At 36.8% G+C, this 17,233-nt stretch overlaps 1 protein-coding gene across 1 annotated transcript in view; it reads right to left on the bottom strand.

The window, feature by feature from the left end:
• Window positions 1-17,233, bottom strand: part of Dhc98D (Dynein heavy chain at 89D) — a 109,075-nt gene that overhangs the window by 70,937 nt on the left and 20,905 nt on the right. Inside the window, exons 18-36 of the mRNA XM_089735420.1 lie at window positions 16,908-17,052; window positions 16,189-16,302; window positions 15,087-15,267; window positions 13,642-13,788; window positions 12,775-12,857; window positions 12,349-12,475; window positions 11,238-11,480; window positions 10,453-10,622; window positions 8,705-8,892; window positions 8,150-8,311; window positions 7,395-7,595; window positions 6,672-6,963; window positions 5,932-6,090; window positions 4,859-5,095; window positions 2,965-3,218; window positions 2,564-2,712; window positions 1,479-1,588; window positions 1,046-1,224; window positions 162-357 (exon numbers count right to left, since the gene is read on the bottom strand). Of these exons, the coding sequence (XP_089591546.1) occupies window positions 162-357; window positions 1,046-1,224; window positions 1,479-1,588; window positions 2,564-2,712; window positions 2,965-3,218; window positions 4,859-5,095; window positions 5,932-6,090; window positions 6,672-6,963; window positions 7,395-7,595; window positions 8,150-8,311; window positions 8,705-8,892; window positions 10,453-10,622; window positions 11,238-11,480; window positions 12,349-12,475; window positions 12,775-12,857; window positions 13,642-13,788; window positions 15,087-15,267; window positions 16,189-16,302; window positions 16,908-17,052 (3,337 nt within the window). The remainder of the gene's footprint in view (window positions 1-161; window positions 358-1,045; window positions 1,225-1,478; window positions 1,589-2,563; window positions 2,713-2,964; window positions 3,219-4,858; window positions 5,096-5,931; window positions 6,091-6,671; window positions 6,964-7,394; window positions 7,596-8,149; window positions 8,312-8,704; window positions 8,893-10,452; window positions 10,623-11,237; window positions 11,481-12,348; window positions 12,476-12,774; window positions 12,858-13,641; window positions 13,789-15,086; window positions 15,268-16,188; window positions 16,303-16,907; window positions 17,053-17,233) is intronic.

Genomic DNA, 17,233 nt, shown 5'->3' with positions numbered 1-17,233 from the left:
ATGGTTAATGTTATGAGCTTTTCACATCAGAGATATATATAAAATATATTATTAAGAAATTGTAACAAAAATGGCACTTTAAAGATTGAGAGATTTTGATAGTTTAAAAGTAAAAGTATTAGTATAACATTGGTCTTATTAGAAAATCGTCTACTTTTTACCTTCCTAAAAGCCCTATCGATGTCATCAAATTTTTTGGCCTCTTCAGGCAGTTGTGTTCGTATATCTCCCCCAACAAATATGCCTTCTAAGTAAAGCCACTTTCTCTGAGTCGCCATCCATTCCTCAATTATTTCAGATATCAGAGACAGTCGACGTTCCCATGTTTGGACTACTGTTAAAAATGGTCCAATGAATCTAAAAAATGAAAATAAATATTATATAAGGCAACGTTTTTAAACTGAAACTTTTATTACATCGTCTCGAACTTTTTCATCTGTGTGTTGCATGTCGCGTGACGGTCGGCCGCGGAGTAGAGATAAAGTGAAAGGCGCTCGTCAGAGCAGCCAATGCCAATATGGCGGCGCCTATAGTTCGCAGCAGCTGACCGTGTAGTAGACTGACTATTACTCATTTGTGCCAGTGCTCCACGCTATTTTGTTTTTGTTTTTGTCAGTGTTTAATGTAAATGTTGTTTGTCAGAGTTAAATGTCTATAATGTGAAAAAAGTTTCACTTTTACCGTGGTTTCATAAAACCACAGAATCCTTTTTTTTTGATGAAAAAATGCAGTATGAATAATAAATTCAAAATTTGAATATTCATCTCCTATGCGTTCGCTCGTAGCTCGAGATTCAAGTTGAAGTTGTTGATGTATATTAAATTTTCGTGGAAGTTTCTGGCATGCGTCAACATACAATGAAACAATGCAAATGTTATTATATTTCACATAAAATGAGTCTACGTTACATATTTAACATTAAAAATTCATAGTGAAACGATGCAATGTTTAGTGGCGTCTTAAAGTACAATGATGGGGAATTTTCGGCTTACAGATTGAGCTTTCTTAAGAGATTGGTAATTCATTAGAAATTGCCTCAACTCACTGTGAAGCTGCCATACTTTGGAGAGACATGGAATCATCGTCTAGCTTCACAACTATATCGTCGCACGGATTGAGAGTGTAGCCACGGTCTTCCCCTCTGTTGAAGTGTCTGGCTACACTGAACGAAATGTTTGCCCAAGTTTCTTGTACGTCTTTAACTCCACGTTCAATAGCCAATTCCTAAAAAATTCACAATTTATTTCGACTCTAAGATCTTTCTGTTTTTATTACCCAATATCACAAGAACCGATAGCATATGCATACTCTAGATATTTTAGGTTCAATATTGAGCACGTATCAATTTATTTTCAGATTTAAAAAAGTCAAATATTATAGTATACTTTAGTTCGCTAAGGAAAACTTATTTAGCAATATATACAGTTAAAAAGGGTTACATTTAACTCCCCTGCCAGTCTAAGCTCAGAGAAACTAACCTTTATAGCATGATTAACGATTTCTTCAGCAACATCTTGATACTTGTGCAATTCCATTGCAAACATATTTTCTAAAGTGAAACGATCCGGAGACATATCAAAGTCCTGACCTGTTTGAATATATTTTTTGTATTATTTATGATCAAAAAAAAAATCCACTGACTGCTTAAAAAAAAAAGGTGGGTGTACTTATGTACGCGCGTAAGAGGTTATACTTTATTTTTATGAAATATATTTCTTTTTTTTATTTAAATGTTAAACAATTTGAAAAATAAAAACGATTAAACAACATCCTCAAACACGCATATTGAACATCCCTTTTCTTGACATCGTATAAATTCGGTAATTCTCGGTACGGTTCGGAAAGTTCACCTGCGGCTATATTCAGACACGCCATGTTACGTCGGTCGTATTGTAATGAGCGATTTAGTGGGCAACTTCATTCTGTTAATTTTGTGTCACGGTGCGCGCGCATCGTAAAATTTCACTATCAAAAAATAGCATACGAAAATCGAAAGTTCGTTATTTGTTACATCTTGTGAAATCAGTAAACAAGTTAAATTGATCGCTCCACACTCAACGAACAAGCTAGGGTTTTATGCTGTATTAAGTTAAAAGGACCATTGCGAGACAAGAACAAGTCACTATAGCGAATACAAAATTTCTTTGACAAACAGCGACCAGAAATCCAATCCAGTCCCCATGATACCATGATGCCGACAAACCGTTAAATCCAAGTTCAGAATTATCTTATTTATGAGCATGAACTTCATTGATGATGGAATTAGGACATTTATTTTATTCTATGAAGGTCTTATTTATTTCTTATAATCGTAATTTATTAGGGTTGATTCACGCACGAATTTTTTTTGGTATCTACATAGCGTATTTCGGTACGCAAATAAAAGCATTGTATTCTGATAGTTATTTATGAACTGTATCCTAACCAATGAGACTTGTGATCAGGGTGTAAATACATAAAGACGGTAATCACACGAAGTGCCCTATTCAAACATTATTTATTTTTTAAAATTATCACTATTAATGACAGAAATAAAATTAGTAATAGTATTTATGGCTCTTACCAGTCTTTGCCATGAGTTCTTTCCAATGTCTCTCCCGCATCGCCTCGTTTTTCAAAGATACCATCAAGGGCACAACACCTTTGAATTGTTTCATTTTAAGATCAAGCATCAGTCCTGTGCTGCTTAGACGGACAACTTTTGGCAGTTTTCTAAAAATAAAGTAATTTGTTTAGCTATGGAATTTTTCTTTTTTATTAACCAGCGTTAAATTTTTAATCAAGTTTCTAATAATTATGACCCGTTTTTATTCTTCTTCTACTTACTCTTAAGCCATTATTTGGGTTCAGCCATTTTTTCCATTTATGCCTATAGAACGTCATCTCTGCACTGACACTCTTTTATATGCATTTTCTCTTTCAAGCCTATTCAAGTAGTCAAAAGAAAAGAATATTAATTATTACCTGTATTCTTTGAAGAATTGTTCGATTCCATCAACCAATGCTTGTGGATTCAAATTCACCCACAGAGTCTTAGCCCAGACTTCTCTGGCGTTCTTTTGGGCTTTGTATATTTTGTATATTTGATCCATTGCTGAATAATCTGCTTTAGTGCGATTGAAATTCGAAAAGTCCGCTAGTGGATTGTCAAAGAGTTGTTCTGCCGCTTGCAGCATTTTTTTTCGCGATTCCAATTCATCGATATATTTTCCATATTCCTATCAATAGAATAGAGATTTATTTTGGAAAATAATATATGAAAGACTAGCTGACCCGGCAGACTTCGTAGTGCCTCAATCATATATGAAAAACCAAAAATTTTGTATAAAATAAACTTAAAAGAAACAAAAGGTATCCGTCCGACGGGGGACAAATCAAAGGGAAAACAAAATTGTTATTTTTATTTCATTCCGAGCATTTTCATATTTATTTACCTTTTAAACCTTCTCTGGATTTCCACAAATAATTCAAGACCAAAATTAGCCAAATCGGTCCAGCCGTTCCCGAGTTTTAGCGAGACTAACGAACAGCAATTAATTTTTATTTATATAGATAGAAGATAGATAGAGTTTATATTCCACATCATATGAACAGCTTCGAGATAGTACGAGTATGTTGTTGTGTATTGCTATATACTTAACAAAGATGCTGACTCTGTTTGGAATCTAAAGTATCCGTGGTAATGGATAATGCCCGTAAAATGTACAAGCGAGCCGAAAGCGACCCCCACGAGCATCTCCATAACATTGCCCCGTTGCACGTCAGGCTACCTCATGGTAAGACATTACCGCATGAGCTCCTTCAACCCCCGAAAATCGTGCGGAGTTAAAGGATCCTCGACAGCTGTGGGGACCCCTGGAGACTGGCTTTCAACAAGCTCCGCTTTCCACAACCGTTCCTTCCTTTACTGTCATATACATTTCATATGTATTCATTACACCTGCCTCGTCAGGCTGGGAGCTTACGCACGGGCAAAAGGCCCCGAGGCCCAATCCGCGCTCACGTAAGGGGACGCTAAGATCCGACGATTTTACGTTATCTACCGTATTCACGAGACCTTGCGCCGATATACATATACTTTCTCCAAAGCTTGGACAGCCTCTTCGCAGAGAAAAAAAAGAATACCGGAGAGGCAGTGCAAAATCCCTATGATGCATATTTTTATTGATAGAAATTAAAAGGATATTAAGAGACAAAAAACAATACTAATTTTCTGTATTCTTAGGTAAATATCTAATGTTTACCAAACTGTGTCTTTAATTTCAATCGCTTGATCCGCTAGAGCTTGAGAATTATATTTTTAAGAATAATTTCGTTTGCTGCGCTAGTCGTCTGGCACGCGTTTAAAGCATAACTCTCACCGCTAATGGTGAAACCGAGACACAGTACAGATAAGCTGTTAGCTCGTGAACGAACTTCTCATCCCTGACGTATACAGAGCTTTCAAGACAATATATCAGAATTGTACCCATTCAGTCTCCAAAATGGGACCTTTCACAATGACGTGAACAAATCACATAATCGCGTTACCCAATTTAAAAGCGTTCGCGGCCTAATAATCAAGATGCTTGGTGGGTTCATATTGTTGTACTATTCTAACATGCATATTCACTAAAAAGTACCAGATTTTTTATTATTAAGTAGCCAAAATGTGTTCTTAAGTAACTTATACGTTAAAGGGTGAAAATCAAATTTTATAATATAACGAAGTTAGAAAAATAATAATTATACCAACCAATCAACCAAGCTAGCTACGAGTTTATATGCTCGGTAATAAAAGATTGTAACGCTCGTAAATGTATTTGGAAATTTTTTTAATATAGTAAAATACGTGGAACCATGTTCAAGTATATGTTACCTCCATAAGCAGTAACCCTCTATCCATATCGTCTTCCACAGTCGCCGGTCCTTCGTTATCGAACTTTTCCACGAAATCGTCGAGTTCTTTGAGGAAATTCGATATCTCAACAACATTCAACTTGGAGAATTTCTCTTTTGTTTGTTCCAATGTGTTCCCGCGGAACAACGAAGTTTGGTATAGACTACCCCAAGACGCTTCGAGGCTCTTAGCAAATTGTAAGTCTTCGTCTGTCACCTAATATTTTGGATATAGTATTACTTTCTGAGAATTATTAAGTGTTTCAATTGAAGAAATGGTTCTATTGTTACAAGTTTTATTGGATATTATGTTGACAGATTTGTTTGCAAAATCATCTATACTTACTAATATATAAATCTAAAGTGGTTTTTACGGATGTTCCGTTATAACAACTGAAACATGCATCCGATTGACTTGAAACTTGGTATCCGTGTAGAAAATACATGTACTTAATAAATAGGCTAATATTTATATGAGTGTTGGACTCCCTAATAATAATGATAACAAATAATATTGTTAATTTTAAATGCCCAGCGAAGCGGGCGAGTATGGCTAGTAGCTTATACATATAAATACTGTAACAGGACAGCATGATAACAAAATTTTAGTAGTGTTGGGGAGGATATATTCGAAGAAGACTTGTCTTTGGCTGTTCGAAATAGGAAGTACCTATTTCAGTGATACTGTTTGCAAATAATAAGCTATATGCAAATCTGTCGAGCAAGGTTTGAATTTGGTACTATAGCTCATGTCAATTAACCAACGGTCTTTACTGAAAATTATCATTATTCAAAAGGAAGAGCTGACGCGTTCTTAATGCTAAGTGGTTAATGGAATCCATTGGACAACTTAACGTGAAATTCGGCCATCCTTTTGACGGCATTAGAGGAAAATTTTACTTGTAGTGTACTATGGTTGTCACATTCTAAAAACCGGAAAGTCGCGGTGGAAAATAGGCGGAAAAGTACTACAAACTGGGCGGACACACAGCCCTAGAGAAATTGTATTAAAATCGGTCAAAAGGATCAAAAAGTTTTTTTTTAGACACTCACATTTATACCGTGCTGTTTCAACATGTGGAATATTTCCTGCATACCGCGGTATTTCACTTCTGCAGTTATTGTCATTTGTTGTACTTGTGTGATGGTCGCCATTACTAATTTGAAATCTTCTAAACCTTTAATATTCATGTTTATTGTCATCCGAAGACTCTGAAAAGGTTTTTATGTTTATTTTAATCCTTTTTACATCTCAATTTTTTTGTAAAATTATAAATATAAAATAAATATTGTAAATTAAATAGTTAGAGATAAAGTGAAGCTTAAATAAACTTGTATATCAAGCTGTACCTAACCCACTTTTAGATACTAACACATACATAAAATATGTGGGTTACAGCAATCACCCAAAATATATCTACAAGCACAGAAGCTATTTGATAGTAAAAGACGACCGTGAATATCACTATCCACTTTGAGACATGAATTCGAGCTCATGGAATAAATTTTACTAGTAATAGCAGCTGTATTATTCAAATGCAGGATAAAACAGGATGATGGTAACCACCCATGTAGGATATACTACGTCTTACCATCAATAATTAGGTAAAATTAGTAATTTTCAACTTTAAACTAATTGTGAAAGTCGTTGTCATGGTCTCATCAGTCATGACGAATAAGCCGGACAACTTAGCTATCGGGCCAGTGACATTTGAAAGAGATTACAAATTCGTTGTAGTTTTTTGAATTCAGATCACAGAGATGGCATTGAAAAAGTACACAAAAGTACTTACTTCAATTTGGTTCTTCAAATCATACATGTTCATTTTGGTTTTAGAAGCAATGCAATTGCCTAAAATATTCTTCCATTCTAAAGCATGATCTTGTATTTGCTTTATAATTGGTCTCAGATTCACTCGCACCGCTCCGACATCAACAAACTTGACATGTGTATTGAGATCTGAAATTATATCTTCGAAAAAGAAGAATTTCTCATCGTATTTATATATTTGTTCGTGCTTCTGAATGTATTTCTCGCAGGAAAGACTCTTGTCGAATGCCCACAAGTGTTGATATTTATGCCATCTGAAAGTAACGTGATGAAAAACTGCGCTATTAGTAATAATATCGAATATACTTTGCCAGAAAACGTGGGGAGCCTAAGTCATTTAAATAGAAACAAAAATCTTTTCCTTTGAGGGTTAGTGCAAACCACGGAAAAACGCAATGCCTATATCCATTCGCATGTGGTTTTTGCGATACCATTCCGTATTCGTCTGATAAAAATATTTCTCTTTTAAGTTTTGGATTTGTCTCAAAAACAGACAAGTATTCAATTTTGGGGATTTTAAGTCTTGAAAAACAAGAGAAAGTTAGTTAGTTCTATGGTCTAATGAAAAGTCTCTTAAAGCACACTGTCTTCGAGATCTTATTTCAAGTAAAAGCAATGCACCATGTCCCAATTTATTTGTTGGAGTACTTACAAAACCATATGACGGGATTATCTACGTACTTACTTTTGTATGTAGCTGTTTATGTCTTGCGTCAGTCGATATATAGTGTCCTGTATGAGTAATGTTATGTCGTTGATGGCTACAACTCTCAGGATGTCTTCAAAGTATGAGAACACGTAATATTCATTGCCGGTCGCTCCAGCGACTCGCTGTGGTGGACACGGTAGACATGTCTTCTTCATCCAACGTGGAAACGCAGTTAGTCTGGCGAAAAATTAGAGTGTGACAAGAAGTTGTGAAGGTTAATAAAGAAATTTCTACAGATTTGAGTTTGCAGTTTGCAGTTCAGTATCTTCATTATAGATATGAGTAAAATGCATACTTCAAGTACTATGAGTAAGATTTTATGACTATTCTTCTTGACCTTATACCATATTATGTGAAGTCGCAGCAGTTTTTATCATGCTGCATAGGTTTTTGGCATGACTTTTAATAGCGGCCGTCTGCCTGACGTCAACCCTACTTGGGTTATATCTCCAATATCTTTCACAATCACAGCCATATTGACTGCAGATAGGTTGGAGATAAATCTTTAAAACAGGCTTCAAAACGTTGTAGACTCTTGCAATGAACAAGATAACAACCTAAGTGAATTTTGCCGAAGTATTTCTTTTTTAAAAACCTGTAGATCAATGGTTGCCGCGCTAAGAGAAAGCCAGAACAATAACAATTTTTGATAAATTTTCATAGCCTGCGGTGGTAGTGATCGGAGAAGACTTTTCATCATCATAAAAGAGGAAAACCAAAACAAACAATACCTGTTTAAGAAATGTTTAATATTATATCCGAGTATATTACAGACTTCCGAAGACGTTGGGCGCATGGTGATGTCTGGCGGGACTAGCACAGCGTCCACTTGGAACAGCGGAGTTTTCTCACTGAGCATTTGTTGGAAATGCTCCAAGTTCTCCAAGGTGAAACTGTTATATGAGCACACATTAAAATTTTTACTGGCGTAGAGGCAAGTTAGTTTCCTCTAGCCCACTGAGTTTCTCCGCCGGATCTTCTCAGTGGGTCGCGTTTCCGACCCAGTGGTAGATTCTGCGAAGCACTGCTCTTGCTAGGGCCAGTGTTAGCAACACTCCGGTTTGAGCCCCGTGAGCTCATCTAAACGTTAGGGCGAAGTTGTTATAGCTTCTCAAGGCTATCAGCATAGGTAGGAAAAAAGAAAAAAAACCCATTACATCGATTACCGGTATATTGAACATAGATTTGGTTCTGCGATCGCATAAATAAGTGGTACCAACCACATTCTAGTGGTGGCAACCACATTTTTTTTGCAATACCATTAACTTTTCAAGTTCAATACTCACTTCACAAGACATTTGAATATCTTTTTCTCCCAGTAAGCGTAATAAGACGCCATGACCTCTGATCTCCCGGAACTCGTTCCAAGGATCAAATATTCGAGCTTCATGAGTATGGGACCGATGCGGTCGTAAATACGTGAGAGTCCTGCTACACGTTCCAATCTTTCGTTTTCCACTTCCACGAAATATGTCTGCGTGTCAAAGGGGTGAAGAGATCATGCTTAAAAGTGGTAAAGAGATACTTAGAAATTGTTCAATCTGGAGCTTACATCTAGTTTTCTCCGTATAGACATTTATACGAGCTCATGGCCCTTTGGCAACATATCGTATATATCTTTGTCCGTCTTGAGATATGAGATCAAAATTTCAATTGCATTGGACCAATAGCCCTACCTTTCGTAAAGAACGTTGCTTTACGATAGGAATAAGTGGTATCGTTGTCAATAACCTGCAGGCTATAATGTGTTCTACTGCCGATGTTAGGACAGTAAGGACTACAATTAAATTACTAAGGACCAACGCTGTGACAAAAGCAATAGAGATTAGAGTTTTGCATGGAATTGTTGATATCTTTGAGCAACGGGGGACCCCCTAACGGTGGCTGACGGTGGGCCGTATAATCATCTGTCTTTGGAAGGAAAAGTCGTACCTAAAGCTCCCCTAGTACATATAGGCTTTAAGCCTTTACAGACACTGACATGAATATTCTCACTCGGTACGACACCGCAGAACAAAGTCAGGGATAAATAGCAGAGCGGAGCAGAGTTCATCCATATTATCTGGAACCGCTGCGTTCATCGGCAGTGCGTTTCCAGAGGTCTTTCTTGCCACGTACCATCCGGCTATGGAATGAGCTCCCCTCCACGGTGTTTCTCGAGCGCTATGGCATGTCCTTCTTCAAACGAGGCTTGTGGAGAGTATTAAGCGGTAGGCAGTGGCTTTACTTTGCCCCTGGCATTACTGAAGTCCATGGGTGACGGTAACCACTTACCATGGGCCGTATGCCCGTCTGCCTACAAGGGCAATAAAAATAAAAAATAAATAAATAGGAATAATTACCAATTTAAGCCGCCAGACAAACTGGTATTATGTTAAAACAATGTTTTATGTGTCTCAGATATTATCAATAGGCGTTGGTAAAACATGTTTCAAGTAGAAATGCTAAAGTTAGTGAGATATTTAAATTTTACCTTGACATATGCACATAATACTTATGATATAATTCCATTAACAAAAGTTTGGTTAGCGTTAAGGTCGCCGTCGACTTTAGGAAGTCGTCGTGGCCTAAAGGATAAGACGTCCGGTGCATTCGTGTTGAGCGATGCACCGATGTTCGAATCTCAGGCGGGTAATAATTTTTCTAATGAAATACGTACTTAGCAAATGTTTACGATTGACTTCCATGGTGAAGGAATAACATCGTGTAATAAAAAACAAACCCGCAAAATTATAATTTGCGTAATTACTGGTGGTAGGACCTCTTCTGAGTCCGCGCGGATGGGTACCGCCACCCTGCCTGTTTCTGCCGTGAAGCAGTAATGCGTTTCGGTTTGAAGGGTGGGGCAGCCGTCGTTACTATACTTGAGACCTTAGAACTTATATCTCAAGGTGGGTGGCGCATTTACGTTGTGGATGTCTATGGGCTCCAGTAACCACTTAACACCAAGTGGGCTGTGAGCTCGTCCAACCATCTAAGCAATAAAAAAAAAGGTTTCGGAAATATTATGAAGGGAATTTTCGGAACTATTAACCTTGCAAGGATATATCCAAGTGTCGTCAGGTATTCCGGTTTCGGGATCTTTATAATTTTTTGGCCGAACTACTGGAAACAGATCGAACTCTTGAAGTTGATTTATTAAAAACTGAATCTCTTTCTCGACCATCTTCAACTGTTGATACACGGCTTGTAGCGAATTTTCGCCTATGATAAAAAAAAAGTGTTGTATAAGTTAGTTAAAATTCATTAACCGAATTATTGTTTTTGTTTGTTTCTGCAATATCTGTGAAAGGAGAAGATTTCTACTTGGAAGATGTGATCGACTCGGAGGTACAGTAGCAGTTAGTGGCCCTGTTTGTTGCGCCGAAGGCCATGGATTCGATTCCCACGTCAAGTTTGCTTGATCTCTTCGTCTAAGTAATTAGGTCCTATAGTTATCACACCTGCCCTGGTAAAACTGGAAAGGCCTCCGAGCCAACAGTAATCTCTCAAACATAAAAAAAATATTAATAATAAATTAATCAAAATCAACGAAAATATTTTACTATCCTAGAGATGTAAGTAGAAAAATATCAAGCTTTTGCTACAATATATGCACTTGTGTGATTTCAGTTATAAGCGAGTAATTATCGCTGCAATAGAGCCGTTTTGATTTATGAAACCTGTAGAAACCGCCAAGTAGGTGGGTCTAAAGTTGTTGGCAAATTGCAATTAACAAGTATTTACCACACATATTTATTAAATAGTAGTTGTTTATTGATTTTATTTATTTATCCGCGCTTGCTTTAATGATCTCTGTTACAATTCCAAGAAAAATACCTTTAGTAATGTCCTTAATGTAATCATTAATTCCGAGAGCGGTCCAAGTGATCCGCGTCAGGCCCGGCAGTATGTGCCTTTCCATGTCAAGGAGGTGACGCTTCATCAGATACGTTTCCGATGGACTCAGTGACGATGCATTCTTATTGTACTTAGCGATGATCTTGCTCAAGGCTTCCAACTCGTAAAACAGCCGAGATTTTTGCATGGCTACATCTCTTACGTTCGATGGTACGTCAAAACCTGAAAGTGAGATATTTTATAAAACACACATCGATAGGTTATTAAGTAGCTGCGATTTATTAGAAGAAAAGCAATAACTAAACAAACAAGCAACAATTTGATAAGGTTTACGAATTCAAAAGTAGTTACAGTTTTTATCTGAAGGTTCTTTTGGATGTAAATAAAATACTGAATGATAAATTGTAAATGAACAAATAAACTTCCAAACTGAACGGCCAAGCTAGAATTGTAGATTGTTTATTAAGGGAACAGAACACACGTACTGTATTGAAAACACGAAATAAATATAGCAACTCGGACCGGCAATTGAATCCGGATTCCCGTAGGACAGCACACTAAAGACTAGATAAAGCTTGTTTATGTTTATAAATGTTTACAAATTGTAGTATTTACTTTTGAATATACATAGGCAGATCGGTAGATGTTGTAACATATGTTGTTCAAATTACAGTTAATGTTGTAAGTGCTGTTATGCTTGACTAAAGAGGGGATCAAAGTTTTGTGATTATTCTATTCTTAGGTCACTGAAAGCTTATCAATACTAGAACATAAATACCGTCACACATTGAATGACATGTAGAAGTCTCAATGGTATTGAATACCGGTTGCCCCACTCTTTAAATCTGAACAGACGACGGCTAAAATGGCTTCGCTGCAAAAATAGGCAGAATAGTGGAACCTACCCGCGCTTCATTAGGATACGTTCTCTCGCTATGGATTCAATACGTATAAGAATAATATTAGCTACAGTCAAATACAGACTAATCCTTTAAATATATATAAATTAATTACAAAAAAGTACTGCTGAAAGTTTATTTAATTTTCGTAAAATACGTAAGAATAAAATAATACTAAGAATTTCGCGTACCTAATTGTTCCATCAATTCAGATTCGTGTATGACCAAGAACAAGTCTTTATCGAAATTTGGTTGAAATTCTAAATTGTATTCTTGTATCAATTTGTGCACGGTCAAATCACGCCATGTCACGTCCGTCTGTAATATACAGAACCATACTTTTTTCACATCCGAATAAAAATAAAAATTAGTTAGCAATCGATTTGTCCATCAACATGCATTTGTTACAATTTATTAAATATTACATTAGGTTATAATGCAATTACTATATTGAACAAAGAATACAGAAGTGTATGTGACGTATTTAGTAAAATTTCTCCTTTCATCATTTATTAAAATTACAGAAACGCCAATTAACTATACGAGACTAGAATTCTGGGAGAAGAATAAAAATCTTTTAATAATATTTTATACATAAATTGACTTAATAATAATACCAGTCCTTCCTTCGCAAGCAGAGACACGGAGCTTGGAGAGCGAACGTTTTCGTAATGTTGACCGGGAATCCTCATCAGCATTACTATGAGAGCATTGAAAGAATTGCGGGTACAGAAAAGTATTACTTATTACTATTACTGTAGAAAAAAAAAACTGTTTCTTTTTTAAAAAAAAAGGCGTTTTGCGACCTAGCTAGCCTACCTAGCACAGTCATGCATCATTTGATTGCTTATGCTCACCCTTTACTATTTGGACGTTCGTTAGGTTATCTGACACATCGACTGCGACTGCGTCAATCTGAGTTGCAGCATGCGTGTGGTGATGACGTGCTCCGGTAGCGACAAGCACATTGAATAAGTAATGATTAGGTTTTGTATCATTAGTGTTGCTTAAACTGACGGGATTACGTATCTCTACCCAACCGTATCTTTGTACTACTCAACACCATCTCAATAAGATATAAGATGTGAGTAGAAATATTAATATACCATGGAGGCTAGTGTGGCATAATATCGTATCAACTAGAAGCCGTATAATATATGATACATGATTAATATAATATGTTTTTTTTATGATTGAAGGATTACTGGGTGCTCGGAGGCCTATTCGGTTTCACCAGGACAGGTACGCGAGCAAAGGCTCAGGTAGGAGGGGTGGGATTTGCTAACAGCTGCCCGAGCGCCTCCGAAGAAGACCTAACAACTCAAGAGCAGCTGCTTCTCTTTGTCGAGTTCTACGAGTACGGTTACCGGGATTCCTAAGCCTGCTCCTAGTGTTAGAGGTGAAGGCGAATTTATTATCTATCTGGCTAGACATCTGACCTTAATTTTGTGATGAATCTGTTTCGAACTTAAATATTTTCTTACAAGCCTTATCTCTCCGACGTTTATCGGCGATCTCCTTGTTGACGATGTCGAGCGGTTTTAGAGAAGTGTTTGAAGCCTTTTTCTTGGCGACGTGTGCCCGACCCGCCGCTGTCAGTTGCATGCCTCGGGCCTTTTGTGGCACTGGATCTGGTTAAATTAAAGGATTTTTACTGGTGGTAGGAGCTTATATCTCAAGGTGGGTAGCGCATTTACGTTATAGATGTCTATGGGCTCCAGTAACCAGTTTAACAGTGGGCATCGGCTTGGATCTGCCCTTGGCATTGCTGACGTCCATGAGTGACGGTAACCACTCACCATCAGGTGGGCCGTATGCTCGTCTGCCTATACGGCAATAAAAATAAATAAAAGAAAACCCACTTAACACCAGGTGGGCTGTGAGCTCGTCCCATCTAAACAAATTTTTTATTATTATTTTTTTTTAATTTTTTTTTTAGAGCAAACTTCTTTCATTAAATAATTTGTTGCTTAAACTTGAAAACACCCCTGAGTTTGTGAGACAAATAAAAAAATATTTTTATAATTATTAATCAAGTATCAAATGATTAAAACAAAATTACCTTCAACTGTCGACGCAGCTTGTAAATAAAAAAAAACACAATTATTTAACTTACATCCTATTAAAACAGTAAAAGCTTACATTCAAAACTTTATTCCTGACATAATCGTAGGCTACGTCCAACCTACCTAGTGAAAAGGGATTACCGAACACTATACACACCACAACTCACTCAAAATGAAGTCAAAGTCTAAATTGCATTGAAAATTTTCACGATTTATACTAGAACGTGCAATTAATTCATATTTCAGTACGTCCCCTATCGTCAATAATGCTATCATCATCTTTAAAGTCGTTCTTGACGAGCTTATACGCATCAGCGTTATTCGAGTTTTGTAGCAGTTTATTTCATAAATAAGGTTTTTTTTTTTTTTTTTTCCTACCTAAGCTGATAGCCTTAGGGGCTATTTCAGCGTAACCGTGGCTAGTAGGTGAGCTCACGGGGCTCAAACCTGAAAATTAATGTATGAGACTCTTTTGGTACCAACAGCTTGCTTCTGTCGCATAGCAACCATAGCCAAATTTTAACGGTGCCAGAGTCGTTATACATTAGAAACTTCAGCCTCATATTGTCTTAAGATAGTAAACGATATTCCCGTTGTTAATGTCTTTGTGCTCGTATTCCCAATTTTTACAATGATAATTACGTTATACGTAGCGTACGATACGCGAAAAAATACCTGAACTTGTTAGAACGACTGAAACATAATCTGACTTATATGTAGTCGGGATTCATTAAAAGCCATTAGAGACTGAGAAATTTTCGCTTTATTCGGCAGTTAGACAAACGCCAAAAATTTTATTATTAATTATGTCTCGTGAGATAAAAAATAAAAAATAAAACATTACGGGAAAAAAGTATAATTACCATCTTCTTTTTTGAAGACAACCTTCAAAATGTTCTTCTTCATCATATTGTCACAGAAGAGAGAAGCGTCCTGTACCCATTCCTTATACTTTGTGTCTTCGTATTCTTTTATGATCTTGGAGAAAGCCTTGTACTGTACGAACGCCTCTTTCTTCTGTTCACATTCGTTTAGTTCTGATACCTGTTAATAATTTTAATAGTTCATTGACAACCCTACAAAGTGCCATTAACGATTGTACAATGTTTTAAGTATCAATTAGATAAACTGTAATATAATAAGTTTCGGTTTGCAGGGTGCTACAACTTTTATACTATACCATTGAAATTAAGACCTTATGACTCGATATAAATAGTGGCATTCACCTTGCAACTTCTTTGGGCTCTGATAATCAATTTACACCAAGTGGAACGTTGTCTCTTTCACACGTCTATTTAATGAAAAAAGTACCTCATCACATACATTTTTACTTTATTATTGGATACTATACTTCGATTAACAGTCAATGACGATATTGTTTTAAAAGTTGAACTTTATTGAATTGAATTTTGAAGTCGTCGTGGCCTAAAGGATAAGACTTCCGGTGCATTCGTATGTAGCGATGCATCGGTGTTCGAATCCCACCAGCGGGTACCAAATTTTGTAATTAAATACGTACTTAAGAAATGTTCACGATTGACTTCCACGGTGAAGGAATAGCATCGGGGAATAAAAATCAAACCCGCAAAATTATAATTTGCGTAATTACTGGTGTTAAGACGTCTTGTGAGTCCGCATGGGTAGGGTACCACCACCCTGCCTATTTGCAATGAAGCAGTAATGCGTTTCGGTTTGAAGGGCGGGGCAACCATTGTACTGTTAAAAGTGAGACCTAACAGCTCATGTCTCAAGATGGGCAGCATTTACATTGTAGATGTCTATGGGCTCCGGTAAACACTTAACACCAGGTGGGCCGTGAGCTCGTAAACCATCTAAGCAATATGATTATGAGTTGTGAGTTGAAATATAGTATAGGTTAGATAAGGCATCCATGTATAACAGTTTTTTTAAATAATCGCCGCAAAATGTAACGAAAATATTGTTGATATTTGATATACAACTGACCTTTTGAAATTTCATAATGGGCTGTTTCATCTTATTGAAAAGTGCCCGGGCCCAGCTAATGGCGCCGGCTACGGGAGGATGGTTCCGCAGAATTGGTGGATTCTTACGATAACGCTAAACGAAAACGGATCTTCAAATTTATCAGATAAAAAAAAAAACGTTCAAAGTCTTTAAGCTAATTTTCGAAATGTTGTTATTTTGTCATAAATATATTAACAACTATAACTAAACAGAGACACGTATTAATTAGACAGTCGTTCTCATCGATATTACAGCCCACTGAGTTCCTCGCCGAATCTTCTCAGTGGGTCGCGTTTCCGATCCGGTAGTAGATTCTGCGAAGCACGGCTCTTACTAGTCCCGAGAGCTCACCTACACGCTAAAGTAACGCTGATATAGCCTCTCAAAGCTATCAGCTTAAGTAGAAAAAAAATGGTGATTGTAGTGCATCCTATTAAGATGACAGCGTAATTAAACTTATGAAACTGTTGAAGTCACTTCTATACGACTCCGCTCGATAATACTAATAAATGATTTTCACAATTTTTTGTTTAATAAATAGATTTTCGGATAGTATTCTTTGAAACTCCTTAAATGTTATAATACACTTTAGGCCAGTGAAACGGTCAGTAAAAGTCATTTCGAGCCGTCAAGTGAATCACAGTTGGTTCCCGACTCACTCTTTCAATAAAACCTTGAAACGCGACGCCAAAACTCACCGTGAATTTGTCCTCAATTGCAGTTATTTCTTTGATGAACTGTCGCATAACGAGATCAAACTTCGTCGAGAGTTGACGACGTATCGATTCGCGCGTGTCAAACTCGAGAAATTTAAGGAGAACGGTTAGAGCCTCCTCTGATGATCTGTGATAAATATTCGATTGGTAAAATATATATTTTCACGATCCGTAGACATAATTAAAACTACCTTTTTTTTTTATTGCTTAGATGGGTGGACGAGCTCACAGCCCACCTGGTGTTAAGTGTTTACTGGAGCCCATAGACATCCACAACGTAAATGCGCCACCCACCTTGAGATATAAGT

This window comes from Bombyx mandarina, chromosome 19, assembly GCF_030267445.1.
Source record: "Bombyx mandarina strain Sakado chromosome 19, ASM3026744v2".
In the NCBI taxonomy this organism is placed as follows: Eukaryota; Metazoa; Arthropoda; class Insecta; order Lepidoptera; family Bombycidae; genus Bombyx; species Bombyx mandarina.
Note: the sequence above shows the minus strand (reverse complement) of the source record. Positions and strands in the feature narration are given on the sequence as shown.